A 25,600-nucleotide genomic window follows, 5' to 3' on the forward strand; every position below is an offset into this window, starting at 1 on the left:
TTCCCCAGGGAACAAGTATTTGAGGAAGTGGTGAGCAGCAAGTAGCAATTTAGGGTGTTTGCAGCCAATCACACCAACTGCTTAATTAGATTTGTTTTCTTCATTGATTCACCGTTTCAAGCATGTCTGCCCCCACCATCTCATGTGTATTTTTAACTTAAAAATAATTTCCTCTGTGCTCAGGCTCTTTTTTTAAGAAACAAAGCAAACCACAAACCAAACTCGTTCTTTGGTGATTAAAAATTATCACTCTCACGGTAACGTTGACACTAAAATGTAATATCAGAGGGGAGAAGGAGGCTCCTGCTCTCAGCCAACTTCTTCCTGAAACTGTTCAATCTAAGAGAAAAGGGAAATAACTGTGTTTTTTTTTTTTTAAGTTATTATGGTCTGGATCCTCATTTTGCATAAAAAAAGCAAAGCTCTGTGATTTCAGTTGACAGCGTCAATTTGACTCTTTTATTTTTCTAACCCAACCCATGAGCTGCAATTAACAAAAATACTGGATTAACAATTTATTCTTGGCAGCTTTATTCCTTAATTAGGGAAAAATCTGGGAACTATTTGCCTTCAACCTGATGAGACTGTTGGGATCTGATGCAGCTCAAAGTGAAGGCAAGGGAAAGACTTGACATAGATCAAGTCTAAATTTAGGACAAAACCCTGGAGTGACTTAAACACACACTAATGAGCAGCAATGGAGTGAAAGTGAAGCAGCAATTGTTTTGTACCCTTAATTTCTCAATTAAAAATTTAAAAGGAACACATTTTTATTCTTTCCCCGCCCCCCTAAATAAACCTTACCAACATAAGACAACACAAAACCCCAAAGAGAAATCAAAATGCTAGAAGAAAATAAGATTTTTTTCTTTCTTTCTTGACACCTAGTTCGAGACAAGACTACAATTGTCAAAATACTTTCCCAAACATCAAAAAATATACTTTTTTTTTTTCTTTAAGAAGAGAGTATTTTACCACTACCTTCTCCAACAGAACATTCTTCTATATCACTATATGCAAAGAGCAGCTTGTACACTATTCAAATTGTGCACTCAGGTTTTGTTCCCTCTCTGTTTCATGCTTCTGCTTAAAAAAAAAAACCACTTCTTTTAATGTCACTTAACTGCAGCAGGGCCTGAGCAGCCTCCACTGCTTTGTACAGGCAATAAATACTATAATATAATGATTTTATTGCCTCCACTGCTTTGTACAGGCAATAGATATTATAATATACTACTATTTATTGCCCAAATTACATCTGGCTGGCCCCCAGCATGAAACAAAAAGCAATCTGGAGAATTCCACATCAGGAACCAAATTTCTTTTGGTGTGATTGTCAACTACTTAGTTTTTAAGCGTGGAGGAAAACAAGCCAGAAATGCTCTTCAGGATGTCTTTGCACAGCCCAAACCAGTTTAAATTACAATTAAAAATTAAACCTGACAGTGATAAACCTGCCCAGGAGCAGTTTGCTCTGTCATCCCATGAATTATCTCCCTGACTTTGCAGTTACATCCCTGGGATAATAATGCACTTACAAGTGGCCCAGGGTGTGTTACACGGGCAGAAAGGTCCAAATCCCAGAATATTCCTGTGGGTGGTGACAGTGGACAGGATTTTGCACAGGATGAGCTCTGTGCTGGCTGGAAATAGGTACAGAATCTGGTGGTCAAGCTCAATTAAACCCAGAGACAAGCTGAGCTTGTCTGAGTCTGGTGACATCTGAGTCTGGTGCATCCCGGTTTTGCCTCATTTAGGAAAAGGGAATTGCAGTTTGTGACTCCTGCTTCGTTCTGGCTGCTGGAAAGGCAGCTTGGGTGTGTCCTGGTGGAGGTGGGACCAGTCCTGCTGAAGGCTGGATGGCTTAAAATAAATCAACACGAAGGCAACTCTGAGCTAGGAATATTAAACCTACATCAAATTGACCCATGTGCCGTTCACACATTTCAAATGAGGGCTCTGACACTTTCTGCAGAGGAAAAGCAGGACAGAAGGATGCTGGAATGTCTCCCTGGTACATCTGAATGTGCCTTTGATGCTATTTTTTTTATTGTTACCTTGTTTTTACCCTTTGTTGCCCAGTGAAATTGTTGATGCCCCGTCCCTGGGAGTGTCCAAGGCCAGGCTGGATGTTGGTCCAGTGGAAGGTGTCTCTGCCCATGGCAGGGGGGTGGAATGAGATGAGCTTTAAGGTCCCTTCCAACCCAAACCATTCTGGGATGATTCTGTTTCTGGGAATACTCAGATTTATGGCTCAAACCAAGACAGGGCTATGCCTAAATAGCCTAAATCTCTATCATCCCACTTCAACACATTTTTAAGTACCTTCTGACAGTGATGAGATCCATACAAGTGTCTGCAGCAACATTTTCATCCAAGGCTGATGATTTAGATAATTCTAATCCAACAACCCCCCGCTCTGATGCCACTTTATTCTCTAAACTACCCACTGTGGTGTATTTTGCTTCTCCTGTGACACAGCTGGCACTGGCATCCTGCAGGCCCTTGCACCAGGAGGACTCCTCTTGTGATTCCAAAGATTTTAGTTAAAGATGGAAACTCTCCTCTTCCCCTTCTCCCAAAATCCTAACCCTTCCCCCACTGGATAAATAGCATCTTCATAGGCCAAAGCATGTTGCTCCTAAATTTAAGTGTACTGGGTTTATTTTTTTTTCAGCTGCTTTGTCTTTATGACAGATGGCACTTGGGAATTAAGGATAAGGAAGCAAAGCACTGAATTCCAGCATCTTTTTGAGTTTCATCATTCCCTCCTGGAGAGAGCTGCTTACTGCAGAATCTCACCAGGGCTGGCAAAAAAAAAAAAAAATAGCTTCCAGGGGACAGAAAGCCACCCCTGTGTGAATGACCAGTACAAAATCTCAGTAGAAAAGGGAAACCCCTTTTCTGAAGGGAATTGAAATGGCACAGATGCTTTAGGCTGTGTCTGTGCACAGGGATGGGTTTCAATAACCAAAGTAAAGGGAAAAAAACACCCAACCCTGAACTTTGTAAATCCTCCAGGTTTGGTTGAAATAGGTTTATTTTATCTCCCCTTAAAAGAAACTGCTCCCAGTCTTTGTTCACAACAACTTTTGATGCTCAAACTTCACCTGTAACTGATGGGAAATTCGGGATTGTCCTGTGGTGCAGGTCAACATCCCTCAACCTCTGCATCCAGCACAACACCCACCACAGTGCTCAGACACAGGAGAGGAACAACCTGCTGCTGGACCCTCCTTTGCAGCTGGGGGTGATGAAAAGGTGCTGAGAATTTGGGGGCTGTGAGCGCAGCCCCTGCTCACACGTGGGGCTGGAGGAGCCTGCTAATGCTCTGCAAAAATAGTAGTGGAAAAAAACCAGCCCCAGCCTCCTGAATGCTCCAGTGACACAGTGCTGGGTGTTCCTAACGGGGTGCAGATGGCAGTGAAAGTGTCACCAGGGCTCCCTCTGAGGTGGGAACGTGGCTCAGCACAGACTCTGTGCTGTGCAAGACCTTCAAACCTGTATTTTAATATATTTTTTCCCCCTGAAATCAGTCCCTTTCTGTATTTTAGTCGTAGGTGAGACTCTTTGCGTGACTGTGGCTGTGTGAGATACACCAGGACAGCTGCTTGGGTGACCCCCTGGGCATGGGATGACTGTTTTTCCACTGTCAATAAAACACAAGAGAGAAGAGACATTCTCCAACGCTTCCAAAGGCCATGGGTTGGGTTTTCCTGGCTGGGGTGGCTTTGCCTATTCCTGCAGTAAGGTTTCTCTCCAGTTAAAGCCTCCAGTTGGTCCATGTGTGAGAGGGAGGATGGGGGGGTCTGTGAGCTGCCAAACACCCGTGTCTCCCAGTTCTTCACAGGAGCAAAACCCCAGGTATGGAATCTGTGGGAAGAGAGATGGAAAGAGAGGTAATAACAAGCAGGGATTGAGCTGAGCTGCCTTCAGGGGTGAAGTCCTGCTGTGCTGCTGAATCATTTCACCACCTTCTCTCTTTCTCTCTCCCCAAAGCCCTTTTTCAGAAGGGGATTGTAGGACTCAGGTGTGACAGACACTGTGCATCTTTGTGTGTGCAAAACTCTGGGAAAGACAGATTATAGCCTTGTATCTTTGGTTTAAATATGGGCCAGAAATCAGCTGTGATTGACTGTGCACCTTTTTATGTGCAAAACTCGGGGAAAGACAGATTATAGCCTTGTATCTTGGTTTAAATACAGGCCAGTTCACACCAAAGGTGTTGGCTGACGTGGTTCCCAAACCCTGAAGGCCAGCACAGCTCTGCAGGGAAATATGGATCCTGCAGATCAGCTCAGGATACCCCAGTGGGGCCTGGCAGTGGGCAGTGCCCTCTCCCTGGGCAGGGCTGGAAGAAAGGAGTGAAGGTGATAAAAAAACTCATCATAGTTTTCAGTCCTTTCCTACGGCAGTGAGCGAGATGAGAAGGGGGAGTGCAGGTCAGAAGTGCCCTGGCCACTGTGGTGAGAGTGTTCTGGGCACTGTGGGAGTCTCTGCACAGCCCCTGGTCCCCAGAAAACCAGGGCAGAGTCACTGCCAGCCCACCTGGAGCTGGGCACCTGATCCCACAGTGACAGCAGGGATGCTCTCAGACCATCAGCCTCTTAAATCAACCTTCTGCACTCCCCTGACTGCTGAAAGGAGTGAAACTCGGGCAGAACAAAGTGTCTCTGTCTGGCAGAGCAGATTTCAAACTGCTTCTCCTCCTTGCAAAGCCAGAGCTTTGCCCCTTGGTGGGAATTACCTTTCGGACCATCTGCACGAAGTCCTTGGAGTTCTGTGGGGACAGCCCTTGGAGCTGGCAGGTACAGGCCTCCAGGGAGGATGCATGGGCCACTATCAGGATGTTATTTCCTGAAATAAAGGGAGAAAAACAGGTTAAAGAGGGAGATGAAGCCAAATTCAGGCACTGGTGCACAAGATCAAGCAGACCATTAAAAAAACCAGTTTCAACTTATCACGTAACAACACATCAAGCTGTGTATTAGGGAGGAAAAATGTGATTTATTAACATATTTAAAGCATTTCTCAATTTTCAGGATGATGGTTAACTCAGTGCTACTTAGTTTTTGATGCTTTCTGAAGAAAACAAGAATTGCAGTGAGATTTCATCTGTCTTGGGAAGCAGGTGCTTTTTGCCTACACAAACATCAATTCCTGTTCCAACAAACACTTTAATTCCTCTTGCTGTTTTTCCACTGTGGTAATTTCACATTTCCATTTCCAAGCTCCTTTACAACCAATGCCCCACTGTGCTATTGAAGTTTTGTGTGCAAACTATTAAAGCAAAAGCTTAGAGACAGATCAGTGAAATGAAATGAGTAGAAACACCAGACCTTAGAAACATCCCATTTCTATGTTGTGAATGAAAAATAACAACTAGAGGTTTGTTGTTTTTTTTTTTAAATCTCAATATTGTGCTTGGAGAAACGTTTTAAGGTCTTTCTGGGGGATATATTTCAGAGGAGGAGCTCAGCTAGAGGAGGGATGATGCCCCATCTGATGCTGGGAAGACAGCAGAGTGCAAAAATAGCTCATTTATTCCCTTGGGTTGGGCAGCAATCCCTAAAATACCTTGTTATTTAAGTTTATGGACCTTTCTCATAAGGTGAATGCATTTCAACTCATAGTTCTGACACTTGCAGGAGTTTCCAGTGTCTCTGGGAGAGGGATGAGAGATCCATGTATGGGAATTCCCCCCCTTAAGAGGGAAAGGCTGGTCAGGAATATTGGCATTCACATCCCAGCCAGCCTGGCTTGTTTTTTCAGCCCCTCTGCAGCACTTACCTTTGCCTTTACATTCACTGATGATTTCCTTTGTTACTTGGTAGCTTCTGCTTATGTAGGTGTCATAAGATTCAGAAACCACCAACTTGCTGACAGGAATATGAGGTCTGTGAGCAGAAAAACACACACAGTAAACTGGAAGAAGCAATATAAGTTCTAAGTGCAGGTTATGATTCATCTCAAGGTATCTGTTCTTTAACTCTCCTCTTTCCCTCAGTCCCCAGAACTTGTGCCAGGACCGCTGTGATGATTTTTAAACTTCAAGAAGGAATAATTGGGGAAAATGATAATTGTTTCCTCTGATGGGGATCACTTAGTGAAGGCAGCTGGGTGTGCTTGTGTTCCTCCTGCAGTAGAGATGCTCCTTTGTGTTTCTTTAGGCAGGTGTGTGGAAAAAATTTGGTTTATAATGAGCCATTTTCACGTCATGTTCAGCCCAGCAGCCTGGAACCTGCTCTGAGTTTATTTTGGGAGCCTCAGCAGCTCTTCCAGGCACTGCCTAAACTTGAAAAACACCCTTTCCCCTCCCTTTTTCTGCTACCTGTAGGTTGTATCAACGCTTAGAGTAGCTGCAGCTAAATCCACAGGGGGGATCCAGGCAGGTAGTGTGTTCCCAGAGACCCACTTGGTCCACTCGAACAAGCCTGGCTCTATCCGGATTTTCAGGTTGTTCTCCTGTTGCATACCTGGAAGAGGGAGAGAAGAGGCCAGGGATCAATGGAAGCAGCTGGAGAGGGAGGCAGCAAGACTTGGCAGCTTTAACAGTTCAGTTTGATTGTTTGTGAATTGTTTTAATCAGTTGATCGATGGCAGGTATGGAAGATGAAATATTTAATATATAAGGTAGGATGTGCCAGGGAATGTAAACCTCTGGCTGGCAGCTACATTAAAATTAAATGGCAATTAAAAAAGGGTTCTTTTGTGCTAATATAAAATATATTCCCACAGAGATAATCCTCACCCTGAATTCCCCTTCCCCTGGGTCTCCCATATCAGTGTTTTACCCAGAAAGTGAGAGGAATGTTGTGTGTTCTCACCTTTCAGGATGTTGTGTGCTGTCTGCACACACCTCAGGGATGGGGAGCTGTAGATGTAGTCTACAATGGTATTAGTTTCTAGCAAGGCTTCACCTGCAAGGAAGTTTTACCTCCTGTGAGTAAAATCAGACAAGTGGCACTGCAATATCAACAACAACAACCCGCAGCCACCCAGCAAGGAGCTGCTCAGGTCCTGCATCCCCTGGGTCCAGCCAAAAAGCAACCAGTGTGCTCAGAAAAACTGGGGAGGGCTTGGATTTGATTTGATTTCATTTATAAGCTGTAAATCAGAGCGATTCAACAAAACTCAACCCAACTTAATTCAATTGGCTCAACTCTAGTATAAATTACCATTTCATTACACAGGTGGGAGATCACTGAAAATTAGATAAGAATCAGCTCCACTCTCAGGGTTATTAATATTCTTGCAATGCCTCAGGGAACCAAAGGAGAACAGGGATGTGCACAGGCTTGTAGGAAGCAAGAATTACATTTTTGCTCTGTTTGAAGAGGCAGGACAAAGGAGTGGGAGCAAGAAGGGGTCGTTAACCCTGGCTCCATGTCAAGGTCTGTAAATCTCTTGAGAGAAGTGGGGTAATTTAGAAGGAGAAGGGTAATTTAGGAGGGATCTACCACCCCTCCCTCACAGGGAAGCTGCTCTTTGGCTTCAGTCATCAGAGGAATTCTGGCTCCAGCACCACAAGGTCACACTTGCAGCTGCAGTTGTGTCCTCAGCCCCCTCCAGTGCCACCAGCAAAGTGTGCTCAGACTGCCCTGCTGTCATGGGCATATTGCAAACCCTGGTGCCATGTGGAGCCCGAGCATCCTGCTGCTGCACGGGGATTTATTTCTGTTTAAAGAAGCAAGTGTAATTTTAGCTGCCCTACTTTGGCTGTGACCAAGGGGAAGGATCTGAAGGATCTGAGTCTGAGGAAATGCTGAGTGCTGAGGCTCGTGTCTTTGTGGGGCTGGGCTCCTCTAATCACAGCACTCTTGGGCCACCAAATGGTTTTCTGTCTATGCACAGAGAGGCTCAGAATTCAGGGACAATGATGGGGGGTGTGGGAGAACACTGGAAATAATTTTGACTTGATAATTTATGGTTTTGATGACATAAAGCCAGGCAGCTCGAGAAAAGAATATTGGGGAGGCAAAGGAAGATGGTGAAAATCAAGGCAGGAGCATATTTTGCATGAGGTGACTGTCACCCTGCTGGTAATAACAGTGTATTCCAAAGGCACCCACCCTGCTGATGGCTCCCATTTCATCCCATGCCCCAGATTTCCTGCTTTGCCTTTTCCCTCAGCTGCAGCAGCTGAAGGAGAAAAGGTTTCCTTTGAAAGAGGGAAAAATTGCTGGGGAAGGTGAAGGGACTTTGTAAAGCTCCTGGAAACGTCAAAATCTCCTTTGTTCAGGGCACCCAATTCATTTTTTATTGCCTTGCACTTTATCTTTCTCTTGGCTGAGTGTGTGGGAGGAAGACAGCAAAGCTTCCTGGGTAAGATCTCCACAGGATCTTGGAATGGTTTGTGTTGGAAGGGACCTCAAAGCTCATCCAGTCCCACCCCCCGCCATGGGCAGGGACACCTTCCACCAGCCCAGGTTGCTCCAAGCCCTGTCCAACCTGACCTTGGACACTTCCAGGGATGGGGCAGCCACAGCTTCTCTGGGAATTCCATCCCAGTCCCTCACCATCCTTGCAGGGAAGATTCCTTCCCAATATCCCATCTCTCCCTGCCCTCTGGCAGTGGGAAGCCATTCCCTGTGTCCTGTCCCTCCATCCCTTGTCCCGAGTCCCTCCTCAGCTCTCCTGGAGCCCCTTTAGGCACTGGAAGGGGGTCTCAGGTGTACCTGGAGCCTTCTGCCACCCCCAGCTCTCCCAGCCTGTCCCCACAGCAGAGCAGCTCCAGCCCCCAGAGCATCCTCAGGATCCAACAGGTCCACTTGACCCTCTTGTGCTTAAACTGGAAGGAGCTCGAGGCAGAAGAGTCGCACCCCAAAATTTCCACCTCAATCCTTGTGTTTCTGCATCCCTCTAAGCCCTCTCCAGCCCACTCTCCACCCTCACAGGGAAGAATTCCTTCCTAATATCCAATCCAAGCCTCCCCTGCTTCAGCTCAGACCCCTTTTCTGAGGAGGACTTACCAACCAGCCTGGCCTGCGTGCAGCCCAGCACGGTGATGGGAGCGTCCTTCTCGTAATCCCTGAACCCACCACTTCTCTGAGGTAAATTGTGAGGCATGTTCAGGTTGCTGCGCATGTACCTTCCTGGAGGGAAAGGTTCCAAGCTGGAATTAGTTCCTTCAGAGAGACACAGAAGCATCACACCTTCTCCTACCCTCTTCCACCACCCACGTCCTGCGGGCGCTGCCCAGCCCTGGCTCTTGAGCAGTTTTCCCCCCGTAAAAACCACCAGGAATCTCCCAAAATGAAGTGAAATGGCTTTCAGCGGTTCAAAAGCAGCAAAGGACGCTGCTGATGCTTTTAAAAGTTATCTTTAGGGCAGTTTACTCCATGGGAAAACGATTTCTGTCCCACAACAAAAGAAACCCCGAAGGTCACGCTCTCCCAGGAGGTCGAAATGTCAGAGCTCTTCTGCCAGAAGTTAGAAAGAAGGCAGTTGTGAAATCATCCTTTGGCTGCAAGATATTGCTTATGTTTTAAATATAAAAAAGACTTTTGGGACAAATTTCTGATTAGTTCTAATGCCAACAGAGCCTGGAGTTACAGTTCGTTAACTATAGTCTGAAACTCAAGCATATTACTGGGTTGAAAACACCAAAAAGCCACCCTGAGCTGTACTTTTAGTGGGGTTATTTTCACTTAGCACTGCGAGCCAGCTGTGCAAAATAAATTCCTGATGGCAGTAAGTGTTTTCACTGAACACTGATTACTAACATCATGACTACATTTGTTCTTTGGCCACGTAACTACAGCATAATCACTCCTGCAACAGCTTCCCAAATATTAGCAAACAAACATTTCCTCCCTGGCTTGTGTTTCTGCTTCTGACTGCAGCCCTGCCACCACAAAAAGCATCAATTTGTGTTAGGAAACCACAGGTTCTATGTAAGATTTGCCCCTCTCCTTCCTCCCTCTAAACCTGGGAGACCCCAGAGCAGACTCACCTTTGGCATCGAAACACTGGGACAACCAGTACTTCCCAAAAACCACATCCATCCTTTCCCCGTGCCTGCAGACAAACAGGCAGCGTTTCTGAGGCCCTGGCTGGCTGGTTATCCTCAGGGGCTGGAAGGGAAATCACAGGGTGTTTGACCTTCATCAGAGTGCAAAGGGTTGGCTGAGCTCTGGGAGTCAAGACCAGGCACTTCTTGCTTTACCCACTACAGGAAAGCCTTCTGTATTTATGATTTTTATGGATTTCTGGAACTCTTTATGAATTTTATAATGTTGGTAAATTTATGGTGGTACAAAAGTGCTGAAGGGAGCAGAGGATGGGGCTCTGCCACCCCCTCTTAAGAGCCAGTTTGGGGACAGCAATGTCTGCAATGCCTGTGGTTAATCGTGTCATTCAGAAGCTTGCAGAGAACTTTACCTTGTAACTGTGGTGAAAAGAGACCAGGGGATAAGTTTTTGGGGAAAAGCCAGTGGCTGGCAGCTTGTCCCTAAGGCTGTGTGGATTTAGGGGTGTGGGGGTCCCCACCTGCACGTTCTGGCAGATGATGGTGAGTGGCCCTGCATCCCCAGGTCCTTGGTCTTCCTGCTGTCTTCTCTCCAGAGCTCCATCAGTGAAGCCTTGAAGGGATGGGGAGGATGTAGTATTCAGGATTGAGTAGGACCTGCCAAAACCAGAAAGGTGTTGTTGGCTTTGGGAATGCTTTGTGTGCCCAGGCATTTCTGCAGCCTTCGGGAGCTGGGGAGAATTCCTGTTGTAATGTTATTTTATTATTATTTGTGTTTTATTATTATTTGTGATCTACACACGTGAAGAGACAAATTCCACCTCAACAGGCTGTTTCCTTGGAAACAGTTTAGGGAACAACAGTTCCCAAACTTTGGTCTGTGAGGCTCTGAATATTCTCATGGAAGTGCCACAACCTTCCTCACCACCACAGGATGCTCCCTACCATCATCTGGGGACCAGCTGCATGTCACTGACTGTGGTCTTGTGGACCAAAATTTGGGGACTAAAGCCTGCAGGGAGCTTTCCCTCACTTTTGCAGCACAAGCTGTTGCTGGGGCTCAGCCCTGCCTCTCCCCCTGGGCACAAAACAGCTCCTACCCCCTGGTAGGGACCTGGCACTATCAGCTTGGGTGGTTGTGTCTACATTTTTCAGTGCTGATTATTCTGTTTCTCACCTCCATGGGAATTTATTCTCACCAGTGCTCCCAGTTAAGTGCAGCCAAATGGATGGAATAGGTCCCACTCTGCCTCAAGGGGTTTATCTAATGATGGTGCCTCTGAATAAAGCCCAGACATGCAAGGACTTTGACCAAAACCCTTGGGACTAAACCCTGACAGGCAGTTACAGAAGCTGCAGTGCCTCTCTGCTGACTCAGCACATTGGGTGGGTTACCTTTGCTTAGTCATTAAAAAAACCCCCATTATCAGATAATGTACGTGGTCATTTGCTTTGACAGAAATAGTTGCTAGTGATTGCACTTTTCAGTGCCTTAAATATGCCAGCACTTGCTTCCTGATGGCATTTAGTTAGGATAAAATCTCAGAGGGGCTCCACAGCTGTTGAAATAACACTGAGTGCCTCTGCCAGAGGAACAAAAATAGGTCACCTGCGTTTTTGTTAAGAGCTGATTTGTGAGATCACACCATTTTCACCAGTTCAAAGGAGGAAAAAAGCCACCTTGTTGGTCCTGATAGTTTCTGCAGCCTCCTGCCCTCACTTCAGACCTGACCTTCTAGTTTATTTTAACTGTGTTTGTTTTATTCATGGTGAGTTTTCCCAACAAGGGCTGGCCCTGCTCCAGGGAACTTTTCCTCTCAGGCAAAGGTTCAACACAGATCCATCCTCCCTGACCCCAAAACTTGGTATCTTAATATGAGAAGAATCTCAATTTCTTAGCCAGACCCATCTCTACTGCTGCACAAAGTGAATCTTCTTCCAGCTTCCAGCCCCTCATCCTGTCTCAGCCCTTTCCTGCTTTGCCCATGTGACAGTTTTTTAAGGACACTGCCTGGAGAACACTAAGGAGTTTTTGGTTACCCCTCTTCCCTTTGCCCCCAGGAGCTGCCACACAATTTCTGAGACTTTCTTTCTCTCTAAGCCCTTATTCCAAGGCACCTATTTACAGATGGGAATGATGATGAGGCAAAGGCACCCTATGTTGCTGTGTCTGGAGAAGAGCCACCAGCTTGTCTTCTACCTCCTTCATGCTGCTGGAAAACAGAAACCACTGAAGCTATTTCAGCTTAGTCATCCTCTAAGCACAGGTCATTGTTTGGAAGCTTTTCCCAAAGGGGAAAAAAGAGGCAAACAGAGGCTGAAGGCAGAGAACAACATCCACTGTGTTCTGGATGCTGCCTCGTCCTCACTGCTCTCTCAGGGGTATCTCTGTGGCCCTGGAGGGAAAGGTTCCTTGGAGAGTGGGGATGGTTTAAGCAGAGGATGGAGAAAGGGTCTCTGTCACAACTGGTCCTGAGCTCTGGGTGGGAAAAGACCCCTCTGCCACATCCCTCATCATTATCCAGAGGAGAGGGATCGCTGTGGAAAATGAACCAGCCCTTGCTGCAGAACAGGAGGAAGAAAGGGTGGGGAAAAAACCTCCTCAGGTCCAAATATAGCTGGAAAAATTAGGGCTGTTTTCCCTCCCCTGGCACTTGTGCCAAGTCTGATTTCTCAGGGTTATTAAAGGGGCAGGGAATGGCTTTGGCATCTCACGAAGAGCTGAAATAGCCTGTGGTGGAACATCCACAGCACTCCTGTCCATTCTGGGGCAGAGGAGGTGACTATTTCTGGCTTTGCTGGGAATGAAAAAGCAGTGCAGGGAACCACCCTACCATGAGTGCCGTGGTAGGCTGTCCTTAGTTTGCTGTATGGCTTTGACCACATGACATTCCATTACCTGATATTCCCTGTGGGAAGCCCCTGTGTAAAACGAGACCGTTTCTGGGTGTGTCACAATGGTTTTGGTAAATGCTCCACATTTCATGCTCCAATTCCTGATTTATAGCCTTCAGTGGTAACAAGGGAAGGGGCACTTCCTTTCTTTGCTTGCCTGGAGGCAGAGGTGCTGGAGTTAGAGAACATTTGGCTTCCCTTTTAGTTGCTGCTGCTGCAACAGTAATTCTTGCTCATGCTACTCCCTGGGCATCAAAACTCTTGCAGGCACTGTAAGAATAAAAAGCAGGCTCCACTAGAGCAGAATGTGCAGTGTGAGTGGACCTGAGAGTATTTTTTTTAGGAGAAGGAAGGGTGGTCTTGCTGGATTGCAGATTGGAGGGTCTGAATTGAGTCCTGCCTTCACACAGACAGTGCAGGCAGAGGGGCAGCAGGCAGGATGTGCCTCTCCCCTCTCCTTACATACAAACTATTCCCTGTGCTCCAGGTTTGTCAAAGGCATTTGGCTGCTTAGATATCAACCCACTCCTCAAGCACTACTTTTTTTTGTCACTGTTTAGCTAATTCCCACCAAAATCAAGGGGCATAAGGCATAATCTCATTCAAAAGGTGAGGGCTGCCTTCTCCCTGAAGCCTTCTGAAAAATCTTGCTTAAGTATCTTAAGAAATGTTGCTGATCCCAAGCCCTTTTCCACAGAAGATGTCTCTTCCCGAATTAATGCTCAGATTTAAACCTTCCTGATCCTGGTCCCACCACAGAGATGTCTCCCCAGCAGTGTCTGCAGCAGCCATCTGCTCCAGCAGTGATCCTATGAGTGAGAAATAGCTGCTGGAACATCTCAGCTAAAAAAGTCACACTGTCCTCTAACCCCATGCCCGGGGGCAGCATCTGCTCTTCTTGGCTCAGGAGATGGGGCTTGGTGTGCCAGTTCCTTTCCCCCAGAGACCTTCTCAGCAGCACTGAGGAAATGATTCTGCCCCTGGACTCAGCACTGGTGAGGCCACCCCTGGAGTGCTGTGTCCAGTTCTGGGCCCTCAGCTCAGGAAGGATATTGAGGTCCTGGAGCAGGTCCAGAGGAGAGCAACGAGGCTGGAGAAGGGACTGGAGCACAAGTGCTGTGAGGAGAGGCTGAGGGAGCTGGGGGGGCTCAGCCTGGAGAAGAGGAGGCTCAGGGGAGACCTCCTCACTCTCTGCAACTCCCTGACAGGAGGGGGGAGCCGGGGGGGGTTGGTCTCTTTTCCCAGGCAACCATCAGCAAGACAAGAGGGCTGGGTCTTCAGCTGTGCCAGGGGAGGTTTAGGTTGGATATTAGAAAGAATTTCTTTCCAGAGAAGGTGCTCAGCCATTGGAATGGGCTGCCCAGGGAAGTGGGGGATTCTCCATCCCTGGAGGTTTTTAAGATGAGACTGGATGTGGCATCAGTGCCATGGGCTGGGAACCACAGCGGGGTTGGATCAAGGGTTGGACTGGATGATGTCGGAGGTCCCTCCCAACCCAGCTGATTCTGTGATTCTATGGTTCTGTGATTCTATAATTCTATGATTCTCAGCAGCCCTGGGAGACTCCTCACCCACCCAGGTGAAATCCCAGCTGCTGAGCCCCTTTTCCCAGCCCTGGGGAGTGGACTGAGCAGGTTTTCACCTACCCATGGAACACCCAGGTGCCACATTCGTCTGCCTTGGTGATGTAGTTCTCGGGCAGCAGCCCCGAGCAGCCGGTTGCAAGGGAAATGCCGTAAATCCAGCCCTCACTTGTGCTGGTTTGTTCCACTGGGGACATGAAGATGAAATCCCCCGGGACCAGCTCCAGTTCATCGTCGTTCTGGGGGGTGTAGGGGTAGATCACCTGCAGAGTCTGGGGGAGAAATAAAAGCACAAATGAACGAGAGGGTTGTTAAGGGAAGGGAACCTCTGGCAGAGTGGGGCAGGAACAGCCCCACACCACACCTTTAACCTCAGCAAGGTGTGAACAGCTCTCCTTGTGCTCTATCCAGGAAAGCTTCCCTTCAGGGAATTCCTGCTGCTTCCCCCTCTTTGCTGTTGGAAGGCTTTTCTAGGTATTTGCTCCTTCTTCCCTCTTTGATTCCAGTGGCATCTTTGACAACCAGGAGGGGAAGGGGGGATGATTTTTTAAATTGAGCAAAATCATGACTGTGTGCTTAGACCTGTTTAAAATGGAACTGAGTTCTTGTTGGGACCTGGAATTTAGACAGCCCTAGTGGTCAGTCACCATTTTTGATTTACCTACACGTTTGATCTGAAAGGGCAGTTCTTGTTGCTGTTGCTTTTGAATTCAGGGCAGAGACACTGCTGGGAGGGCAACAGGTTTGAATCTGTGACCTGCTGCTCTCAAAGCTGTTCATGGGAATGCACAGGAAAAAACACAGGTGATGAGAAATTGTGGCCACATTGTTTTCTTTGTATTTCCTGACACGAACAGGATTAAGTTAAAAGGTGGGAGAAAGATGAGTGAGTGTAGTTCTGTGACCTTCACCTGAGCATGAGGAATCCACATGTATTAAATGTCTATACCATTAAAGTTCCTTGGGAATGGCTACAAGAGTCCCCAGTTTAAAAGGGGAACAGATGTATTCTTGTCCCCTGGCCACAAATAACTTCTGGATTGTTGCAGAAAAGAAGGAAACCCCTCATGTGCTGAGCAGCTCTGCTCTCCTGGTGGTGTCAGCCCTCACCAGTCCTTCTAGACTATGTGTGGCATCTTCAAAGGAAGGTGGAAACAAGTCACTGTCACCTGATACCACATGGCCCAAACTTTCTCAGGTGGCTGCCTGAAGTGAGATATGCAAAGCTGGAGCTGGGTTTCAGCAGCAACTGCCTTTGCCAGCAGCAGGAGTGTTGACTGTGTGAAGCTTCTGAAGGTCACAAGGATGCTCTGGATAGGAAAGGAGGCTGTCACACAGCCTGGGCTGGCTCAGAGAGATGTCAGCTCTCCAGGAGCCTTGGCATTTGTGTGAAAAATTGCCTTTTCCCACTCGGCCACAGGTTTTGTGTGTCTGGTTCTGGGCAATGCACCTCGGTGGGGTTCATCACCCCAACCTTAGGAGCTGAGTTAAACACCCGAGCTGAGCAAGCACCCTCTGGAAGTTCCCTCCTCCAGACACTGATTCATCCTGAGATAGACATCTCAGATGGGTCAGATGTCTCGTGTTCTGGAGGTGCCTGTTTCTCTGCACTGAGCCTCAGACTACAGGTCTAACTCGGGTATTTACAGTGAGGTCAGATGAATCTCACCTTTGGTTTCTCAATGCCCAAGATCCCAATCTGTGAAATGGAATTAATATTGTTTTTCTGTGTGTTATGTGGAAAACAACACTATTAAGGAAACTATCTTAAAGGACTTAAATACTGCAGTTACAGAACCCATATGAGTAATTGAAATATATGAGGGTAAATGTTTCTTACATGATGGAACTAAGTGCTGTGGTTAATAATAAAGTCAAGGCTGTACAGCAAAACTGGATACTGGTCAGGTTAAAATACTGGTCTGGTTCTGGAGAGATCAGACCAGTTTATGTTGAGCTCAGAGGAGAGTCATTATTAGAATTAATTACTCCAGCAGGACACTGTTGCTGCAAGAAGCAAGGGATGAGGGGGGTGAAACAGCAAGTCTGGACAGCAGGAGTAAAAAGAAAAAAGAAAGGCAGTAAGGACTGTTTGTTAAGATGACTGGTTAGTTTGGGGTGGGTTTTTTTTTCTGAGACAAGCTCCAAACTTTACCTCGTGGTTGACGAAGCGAATGTCTCGGGAGAAGATCGCGGCCACCCAGTCACAGCCCAGCTTGACATCAATGTTCTGGGCCAGCTTCTCCAGCGTGGGCAGGTGGCTGCTCTGGAAGTGATAGGCCAGTGTCACGTGGAGCTGCTTCTTGTGGGGCTCCACGTGAACATCTGCAAGGAGAAGACGGGGGTGAGCAACCCCTGGCTGTGAGATGGGAGGTGAGACGTGCTGGGAGGGCAAATGTCACCTCTGCCAGGAGCCAGGAGATGGTGGGCTTTGAGAGACAGTCAGGAGGAACAAACTGCAGGGTAGTTTGAACAGGCTCGGAGGAAGGCAAATGTGAGTTCTCTGCATTGCACCTTGGATCAAATTATTAGAGGTTTGTGGTCTGGTTCAGCCCTGAGTCACCCCAGGGTGGGAGACGAGGCTTCCCTGCCCAACTGCCAAACGACTTGTTTCTGGGTGGTGTGATAACGGTTATTGCCATTCCGAACACACTGCCAAAAAAAGACACTTTTCCAGGTAACTGGTAGGCTTTCGTGAGCAGCCCAGGATCTCTCCAAAATAAGCAAGTTAAAAAGCACAATTTTTCCTCTCCCTCCTTTGTTCTCTCTGCTACACCAGCAATTACAAATCCATGGAATTTACAGGTTCATGCAAGGTGATTTAATGTTTTCCCTTGGGCATTAGTTGGATTACCAGTTTAGCCACTGAGGGTGTGAGGTATTCCCAGATTGTGGAAACAGACACTGATATAATAATGATTCAAAAATGATCCTGCAGGAAAAAAAAAAAAAAGAACCTGCATTAGGAAAAGATTCCAGGAAGCAGAAAGGTGAAGGTGTGTGGAATATTGGGACTCTTCCAGTAGATGTGGAAATCATAGGATACATTGTTTGCATGTAATTTATTCTTGCTTATTCAACCAAAAATTGCTATTAAATTTTACTGATTATTCAGTCAAAATTGCAGCTATTCAGAGACTTGGCTCCAAGTGCCAGCCAGGGGTAGCTTTGCAAGCTTATCCATCTTTTTTTCTTACTTTTCTTTGCTGATCAAAAAAAAAATGTTTTGAAAAAGCCCCAGAGGCTTTAATGTGATAACCTGCCCAAGCTGTGGGGGCTGCAATGCAGCAACTGCCTTCCCCTAAAAGAACCAGTTCGGTCTGAATTGGAGCAGTCACAGGGGCAGAAGTTTGTAGGAAGCCGTGGGTGCTTCCTTCTTCTGGGTCAGTGGTTTTTTTTTGGGGTAAGAATTGCCCCTCTGACTGTGCTGGTTTGGAGGGTGTGTCTGGGGAACACTCTGGAGGGGAACATTTGTCCCTCTCTCACGTGGCTGCAGCGTCCTTGGACCTGCCCAATGTCTCTGTGCCTGTCACTGCCTAAAAATGTGCATTTTTAAGGATAACATTCCCTCCCTCTTCCAAAGGGAAGGAAAATTCTAGGTCATTGTTGAGTGAAAGCAATGAATTTCAGAGGTGTGGTGAACCCACAGCACATCTGGATCTCTCCTCTGTACCAGGGGCAGAGACTTGTAGCTGTTGTGGATGGTTATGAGATGCCTGTCTAGCAGGGAAACACCCCAGGGATGCAGAATTTGCTGTATCTTGATGCATTTAAGCTCCACATTAAGCCTGTGACAGTGAAAGGCTAAACCAGTTGTGCTGTGACTAGTCCAGGCTGAGCCCTCCAGTGATGGAGGGTGGGAGGATTAGTCAGGGAGCTGTTCCAGTGCTCCCATGCTGTTCTGAGTTTGGGGGTCACTGGAGGACACCCAAAGAGCCTATTCAGCAGTGGGAGCACGGGGTGCTCTGGGTACTTCCCCCTCCACAAGCAGCAGAGGAGCAGACAACAGAGCCAGAGGTGTGAGCACCGAGGTTTGAAAAGGTTCTCCCCTGGGTTGCCAGGGGTCTTGGCAGAGTCCTCTTCACACCTCAGAAATGCAGTGACAAAACAAGCACGGCCTTGAAATGGTCAAGGGAAGTTTTGTGGTGGTGGCTTGAGGCAGGGAGAGGAGCAGGAAACACTCAGCAGACAGAGAGAAAGGTTAAGGAACCACCAAATGTCAACTTCCCTTTCGGGAGATGACACTCGAGATTGAGGTGATCTTTGAGCTGAAAACACTGAAACCCAAAGCACCTGATGGGGTGTTCCTCTCGAGGCTTTCAGTTTTCACTTAAAAAATCAACCACTGGCTTTATGAGCTTTGTTCCTTCGTGGCACCCAAAGTGAAAAGGCCCCAAATGCTGGAGCTCTTTGCAGCTCCAGCACAGCCACTCACCTGCCTTCGAAGCCGCCTCCGCAGCAAAGTCTGCAGCAAACTTCTTGAGCACCTCAGCACTCTCCTCCTTGACGAAAAGCCCGATGAAGTTGGAGGATGTGTAGAGCTCCAGGGGCAGGGGGGCAGGGAATTTGCATTTCCAGCGCATCACGGTGGCCTGCAGGGCTTCTGTGAGAGCATCCACCTTGCTGTCCTCACACTGCCGAGGCAAGGACAGGCACTTGTCAGGCAGGGAAAGGAAAGGAGTGGGTGGGTGGGTGTGAATGGCCTACCTTGGCTATAACACAGTGAGAAAAAGCACGGGGGGGGGGCACAGAAAAATCCCAGTTTAGAAATCCCCTGCCCCTCCCTCGGCCTCAAAGCGGGATCAGCTATCCCCAAGTGACCTTCCCAACCTCCCCCCTCATCCATTCTCGTGTTAACCATCACTTGGGATGATGAGAATTTGGTCCTCTGCTGCTGCTCTTGGCTGAAAACAACAGCTTAAAACCCAATTACCTCCTCAACAAACCCAGGCATCAGGCAAACCCCCCCAGCTCCCCAAACCCTCGTGCAGGGAGCGAGGGAAGCGTGCAGAGCTCCATCCTGAGCCTGGCCAGGGCTGCCCAGGAATTCATGCACAAAGGCAGAGAGGGAGCTGGGCTTTACCATGAAGAACTGGCACAGGGTGATATGTGGGAAAATGTTGTGAGCTTTGTTCTTCCCACAGATCTGCTTCGACTGCTGCCAGAAGTCAGAGAGCTTCTGAGCCAGGGGGCCCGTGGGGCGCAGGTACAGGACGTACTCCCGGGGCAGGGGGTCGTCCAGGAACGGGTCACCCACGTGGGAGAAGAGCCTGGGAGGGAGAAACAACTGTTAGATTGTCAGATAGTGGCATATTTTCTCCCAGCAAAACCAGCTTTCCCTCGTCCTCGCTCTTGTTCATTCTCCCTCCATGGGAAGAATCCCCTCTGGCAGGTCAGGCAGGGCTGCACTGTCTCCCTCCCAGCCCATCTCCACTCAGTAACACAGAAAATCAGGGCTTGGTTTCAGGCTGACGCTCTGAAGATCTAACCTGGGTCACTGCTTCTGCCTTCCTGCCTTTTCAGAGTGCAAAACACAGGGGGGAGAGCACTGGAAATGGCTCAGCATCTTTGAAAAGGCAGCTCTCAGCTTTCTGTTCATCAGCTGCAGATAGGGGGGGGTTCTTTCTCTCATCTGTTTCTGCTTTTACTCGAGACCACAAACTCTCTCAGACAAGGCTCGGTGCTGGATTGCTTATTTACAGCACCTAAATGGCATTCCACTAATTCTGCAGGTGCTTCTCAGATAATGCCCCTGTTTTACACTCCCCGTTCTAATGGCTAAAATCTTAAATTCCCTAATTTTCTTTTACTTTTTCGCATTTATTCATACCAACCAGTCGCATGCTGCTTGAACACTTCTTCCACCTGTCGATGCCAGTGCTTTTTGTCTGAGGAGAGAGCAAAATAAAGAGCATTTTAGTGTTGCTGGGTCATGTGGCTCCTGTCACAGATATTCCTTGGACCTTCCCTGTGGGAAGGGCTGTAACAGTGTGTTTGGAAACCTGTGGGATACCCTTTCCAGGCTGATTCTCTCAGCCCTGGGGCTTTTTTTTTTTTTTTTTGGTTGTGCCTCCTGCCAAATTGCTGCAAACTGTTTAAAGGGCAAAGTCTTTCAGCCAGGGCAAAGTATGAGACATGGACCCCTGGGCTTTCCCTGCTTCCCCAGTTTTATGGACAGTGAAACACCGGATATTGGCATTCAGTGACCTCTTTGCTGGTCATTTCACCATGAAAACCGAAAGGTTTGGGTCTGAAAGTGCAGACGTCGCACTGAGGACAAGAAAAATTCAACTGCCACGAGAGGGCACAAACCAGAGATTTTCAAGGTTAGAACAGTTCCCTTCAGCCCTTGCTACACGGACAGAGCTCTTCTGCTTTTTTTCCCCCTTCAAGATACCTCTAAATCTCTTTTCACTCCAGCTGGGAAGACCCAGGTCTCCTGTTCTGCAAGTTTTCCAGTTGCAGGACAGATTTAACACAGTGCTGTTTAACTCCTAGACGTGGAATTGTGCTTTCCAAATGCTCCACATCAGCACTGAAATGCAGCTGGGGATCAGGGAGGAACTCACTCAGAATCCACACGGCAGAAATGCTGAGGGGAAAAATGATGAGTGGAGGAGGCAGAAAAGGACAGAAACGTTGGGGTGGTGGGGTAGCAAACAAGCTTTCAGTTGGGTAAGGGCAAAATTCCCAATGAATGGGTGATTTTAAGGCTTCTTGCTTAAGTGAAGAAGGGCAGAGTCCAGGTGGGTCTGAGATCAGGGCAGTTTGGACCCTCCAGCACTTGTTGGTGTGTGACTGTGCTTCTGTCTCTCTTTGTGTTTGCAGCAATAACTCTCCAAAGCACCCTGATAACCATGGAGAATGTTCATGCCATGTCACCCACCAGTCCTAGACATGTGCTGTTGACTCAGCTGTGTTTCAGCTCTGCCCTTGCCTTCCCCACCCCTTGAATATACATATTTTTGCTCGTTTTGAAAGCAAGAGGAAGGCAGAAAGATAAGGCTGCTGCTGTAAAAAAAAAAAAGAGGGGCAAGGGGGGTGCTGTGTTGCAAATGTGTGATTATGAAAATACTTCCTCCTGAAGGGTTTTGCTGCCCTTATCTGCCAGGGGTCACTTGAGGGTACCTGCCTTCTGAAGGACAGATCTTGGGTGGTGAACACTGGAGGTTGGGGTGCTCATCTTGCTGACCCTGCCTCAGCTGGGCTATGCAAAGCAGCCACTGCTTTGCTTTGAAAAGTAGCTCAGGGAAAGAGCAAAAGAGCGAAAAAAAAAACCCCCAAAAAGCTCTTCCCAGCAACTTGCAGAGGGTGGGAACCTCTCAGGGAGGCTGGATGTTCCCTGCCCTGGTTTCTCACCCGTTTCTGTTGCGTTGCCTTTGCTCAGCTCACCTCCCCTCTTGCCTGGGTTGCTCTTTGCAACACAGGGAAATGTGTTTGAAGCGTCCAAACCATCCCTCTGCAACGTGTCTGTGTCAAACCCAGGGCAGTGAATTCCAGCTGCCCTCCCAGTAAAGCTCTGGCTTGGAAATGAGCAGTTGCTACTGTTGCCAAGCAGGCTCTCCCTCGGGATTCCCTCTCCCCAGATCCCCAGCATGGATTTCTGGAGGAGCCATCCAAAATCCAGCAGGACACACTGTCCTGCCACCCACCCTTGGTGACTTGTTCCCTTAATGAACTGATGTTTCCTTGGAACAAACCACACAGTGGGAGCTCTGCTGGAATAAACTGCAGCTCCTGCAGTGCTTGGGGACCACAAAGGGCACCACAGAACATCAGGCTGGACCCTCAGACGTTTGTTCATCCCTGATTTCCAAAGTTGCCTCTTTCATCCACAGGGACAACAAACTCCCTTTTCAATTTAATTTTCAGTGTGAGCAGGAAATGCTGCAGAAAGCAACCAAAAACCAAAGTATATTTTTATCCCAGGACCTGAAACTAAGATGCTCTTCTCTTTTTTTGTCCTTATTTTTTAATTTAGAGCAGGGAATGGTGATGGTGACTGATGGCCTCTCCATCCCTCCCCTGCAACCAGAACTTGGAGAGGGCTCATCTTCCACCTCCCAGGCCGAGATTAACTTTTTATAAGTTGAGTACTCAAAACTAGTCACAGCTTATACAAAACTGGCCTGGTTTTCACAACTGCTGAGTGCAGTGGGAGCTGGGAGACATATTCTGCTCCTGAGAAAATCAGGTCACTTAATTAGGTGACTGGGGGCTCAGATTTACTCATGCTGGGTAGCAAATGTTGGCTGTAGCATTGTAGCAAGTGATAGAAAAAGTGGGTTTGTGACTCAGATGAACCAGAAAAAAAAAAAAAAAAGAAAAAGGGAGAAAATAACTTATTTTTCGGAATCTACCAAATGGCATCGCACAGTAACCACTTCTGGTCATGCAAAAATGGCAGCTGTGTTCAGGGAGCACATGAAAAGCTTTGTGCAGAATTACCAGTCCCTTGAGCCACCCCAATTCCTGCATCTCTTGACTTCTGCTGCCTCTGAGATGAAGTGCAGGGAAATCATTTACCAGCAACACGTAACAACCCTTTGGAACAGACAGCAGGGGAGATGCTCTGTTCAGCTGCAGGTGGAGACTTTAGGGCAGGGCAAAGAAAATCCTGGTAGCAGTGTCTTCCAGTGCACAGCAACATTTTGGCCACCACAAAAAATGAGATTTATTTGATTCTTCAGCCTCTCTGTGACTCTCTTCAATGCCAAGTCACAAGGAAAGTCTTTCTCTACTCCCTGGTTAAACAGGACCAAAATATTGCTGGGAAGCACATCCCAGCTAAACAGTTGACCCCTTGGCACAGAACATTCCAGCAAATTGGTGTTGCTGCCCTGGTTTCCATGTTAATGTGTGAGTGGTGCCCATGTTAACCCCAACCCACCAAGGGGAGAGCACAGAGTTCTGTGTGCTGCCCAACTTAACTCCTCACCCTTGAAGGATTTTTGGCTTCCTGCAATTTCAGGGTAGGAAATAATAAAAAAAAAAGGCACAGGGGAATGTCAATTCAGCATGGAGATATATATATCAATAAACAGAAAGTATAATGGCCAAATCCCATTTACTTCAGAGGAAATGGCTGTAAAGGGGAATGATGCATTAACCAGAAAGAGAACCTTCAGTCTCAGAAGCACCACACAGAAACCCTCCCTCTGCTCAGTGCTCAGCTTTCTGATTTTAGTCCAGCACTTCAAAAAGGGCTCAGCTTTATTCAAGCCCAGTTTAAAAAAGGAAGGTGTGTGTGGCTGCCAGAGGCAATGAAATACTGCGTGGGAAAGTTAATGCAAACAGGGAATTAAAAGTTAATGCCAACAGTGCAAGAGCAAGGGATGGGAGGGAACTAATTTTTAAGATATTTCTTTATCTGCATTATATTTTATCACTAAAAAAGTATGCAAACTTCAGGGGGTCGATGCCCCCAGCAGGGATTTCCTTTGGCTCTTCCTTTACTTTGCCAAGCAGAGACTCCAGTTCTGCCCTGGGCAGAGCTGAGCTTTGTGTCTTTAAGGAGGACCTTGTTCTGCTGTGAGTTGCTGCTCTCAGAGGCAGCAGAAAATGCCAACATCTCTACCTCAGACCCACCTACAAACTGCCTGCAGAGGCACCAGGGGATTTGTGAATGAGCAATGGAAGGATGGAGGCAGCCTGTGAAAAAAAAAAAAAAGGGAATGACTAAATCTTCCCTTTCGTTCTCAAGCCCAGACAAACTTACCCAGGAACAAAAACCCCTTGGAGGGATGAATTCATCATCTTCAGTAGCCCTCAATCTCTGGCCCATAAAATATTTAGCTGAGTAAATACTGATTTTTTTTGGAAATGGCATTAAACATGATGGAATATTTGGCTCTCCTCGTTAGGTTCTGTTCAAAGGCCTGCCTGACATGATAAGATAGGAATTACAGATCATAATTTATGCCAAGGGAGTTTGAAAGAAGGATGCTGTCACACAGAGCTTTTTTCTTACAAATATAAAATAGGCACCTTTATTTTTGCTTGTTTGTGTGTATAAAATATGTATTTACGTAAATATGTACTTAAATAGGTATATGTATCTATTTAAAGCTTGACTTTTTCCGTCTTTGTTGGTTTATGGTAAAAGAATAGACAGCAAAATGCTTGTTGGCTCCAGGGAATGGGAAAAAATAGAGATTTTCTAGATGTGAAGCACGTGTGTCAGTCCAGGTACAGGTCAGAAGCTCAATATTTAACTCCTCCCTTAGTTTTTGTGTCAAGCTCAGCCATGGTGTGAGAGGTCCTAAATTCAAACCCAGCAATACCTCCAGGGAAACTGTTCTAAATCCTTCATAAACAGTAAAAATTCCCAGATTTTTCTGCGTGTTTGTTTCCAAATTGTTTCCAAATTGCCCATCTAAGTGACCTTTACAGACTCCTGAATTTTTGCAGTTTTCCTCAATTGTTTGTGCCACTATCAGTGCAAGAACAGAAACGTGGCTATTTTAGGCTTTCAATCAACAATTGCACGTTGAAGAAAAGTTCTGCCAGTGAAATTTCTGTCCATCTCATGACCTGACTGGGGAAAGACACCCGAATTCCAAAGAGCTGACTGAATTCCATAGTTTTCCTCCCCATAAAAATGGCCCCAGTGAGGTGTCCTTCCCAAAGGGTTTTCAGTGTGGGCTGTGCCCCTCGGAATTCTCCATGTGCAGGATTCAGCTGGTCACCAAAAAATCACGTGATACCATTTCTGTTCTTATTTGGGTGACCTTCCTTCTATAAATAGGGACAGCACAGGAAGATATCACCAGGGATCCAGTTCCTGTTTAGGGCAGGGGGTTGGGTATGTTCCTTTTCTGCAGGGGAAAAAAAAAACAACCAACCAAACCCTGTGTGTTTTTGTGAGACAAACAATTCTAATGCAAGTGTGTGGCAGAATAATGAATTTTTCTCCCTTCACTGAGCTTTGCTCGATCCTTAGAGCCCCAACTCTGGTTCTCCTTCTGTGGTTCTCATGCTTGATGATGGACATAAAGCCCTTCTCATCTTTACACTGAGTGGCTCTAATTGCAGCTCTACCCCAAGATCCCCTTTGGAACAGCCCTTTCTGTACCACATCCCTAATTTAGGCCAGGCCTATGAGTTGTGGAAAGACCCAGGTCTTGCCTGAAATACAGGAACTTTCAGAGGG

At 47.1% G+C, this 25,600-nt stretch overlaps 1 protein-coding gene across 1 annotated transcript in view; it reads right to left on the reverse strand.

Annotated features, from left to right (window-relative positions):
* Positions 1 to 388: 388 nt before the first annotated feature.
* UBASH3B (ubiquitin associated and SH3 domain containing B) overlaps positions 389 to 25,600 on the reverse strand; it is a 63,702-nt gene continuing 38,490 nt past the window's right edge. The window contains exons 2-14 of the mRNA XM_027721019.2: positions 20,283 to 20,336; positions 19,532 to 19,718; positions 18,884 to 19,082; positions 16,604 to 16,773; positions 14,512 to 14,720; positions 10,492 to 10,627; positions 9,956 to 10,076; positions 8,973 to 9,095; positions 6,828 to 6,920; positions 6,332 to 6,476; positions 5,791 to 5,897; positions 4,748 to 4,857; positions 389 to 3,873 (exon numbers count right to left, since the gene is read on the reverse strand). Coding sequence (XP_027576820.1) covers positions 3,736 to 3,873; positions 4,748 to 4,857; positions 5,791 to 5,897; positions 6,332 to 6,476; positions 6,828 to 6,920; positions 8,973 to 9,095; positions 9,956 to 10,076; positions 10,492 to 10,627; positions 14,512 to 14,720; positions 16,604 to 16,773; positions 18,884 to 19,082; positions 19,532 to 19,718; positions 20,283 to 20,336 — 1,792 coding nt within the window. The 3' untranslated portion in view covers positions 389 to 3,735. The remainder of the gene's footprint in view (positions 3,874 to 4,747; positions 4,858 to 5,790; positions 5,898 to 6,331; positions 6,477 to 6,827; positions 6,921 to 8,972; positions 9,096 to 9,955; positions 10,077 to 10,491; positions 10,628 to 14,511; positions 14,721 to 16,603; positions 16,774 to 18,883; positions 19,083 to 19,531; positions 19,719 to 20,282; positions 20,337 to 25,600) is intronic.

Source organism: Pipra filicauda, unplaced genomic scaffold (assembly GCF_003945595.2).
Source record: "Pipra filicauda isolate LSUMZ 115617 unplaced genomic scaffold, ASM394559v2 scaffold182_size1470994_pilon, whole genome shotgun sequence".
Lineage (NCBI taxonomy): Eukaryota > Metazoa > Chordata > Aves > Passeriformes > Pipridae > Pipra > Pipra filicauda.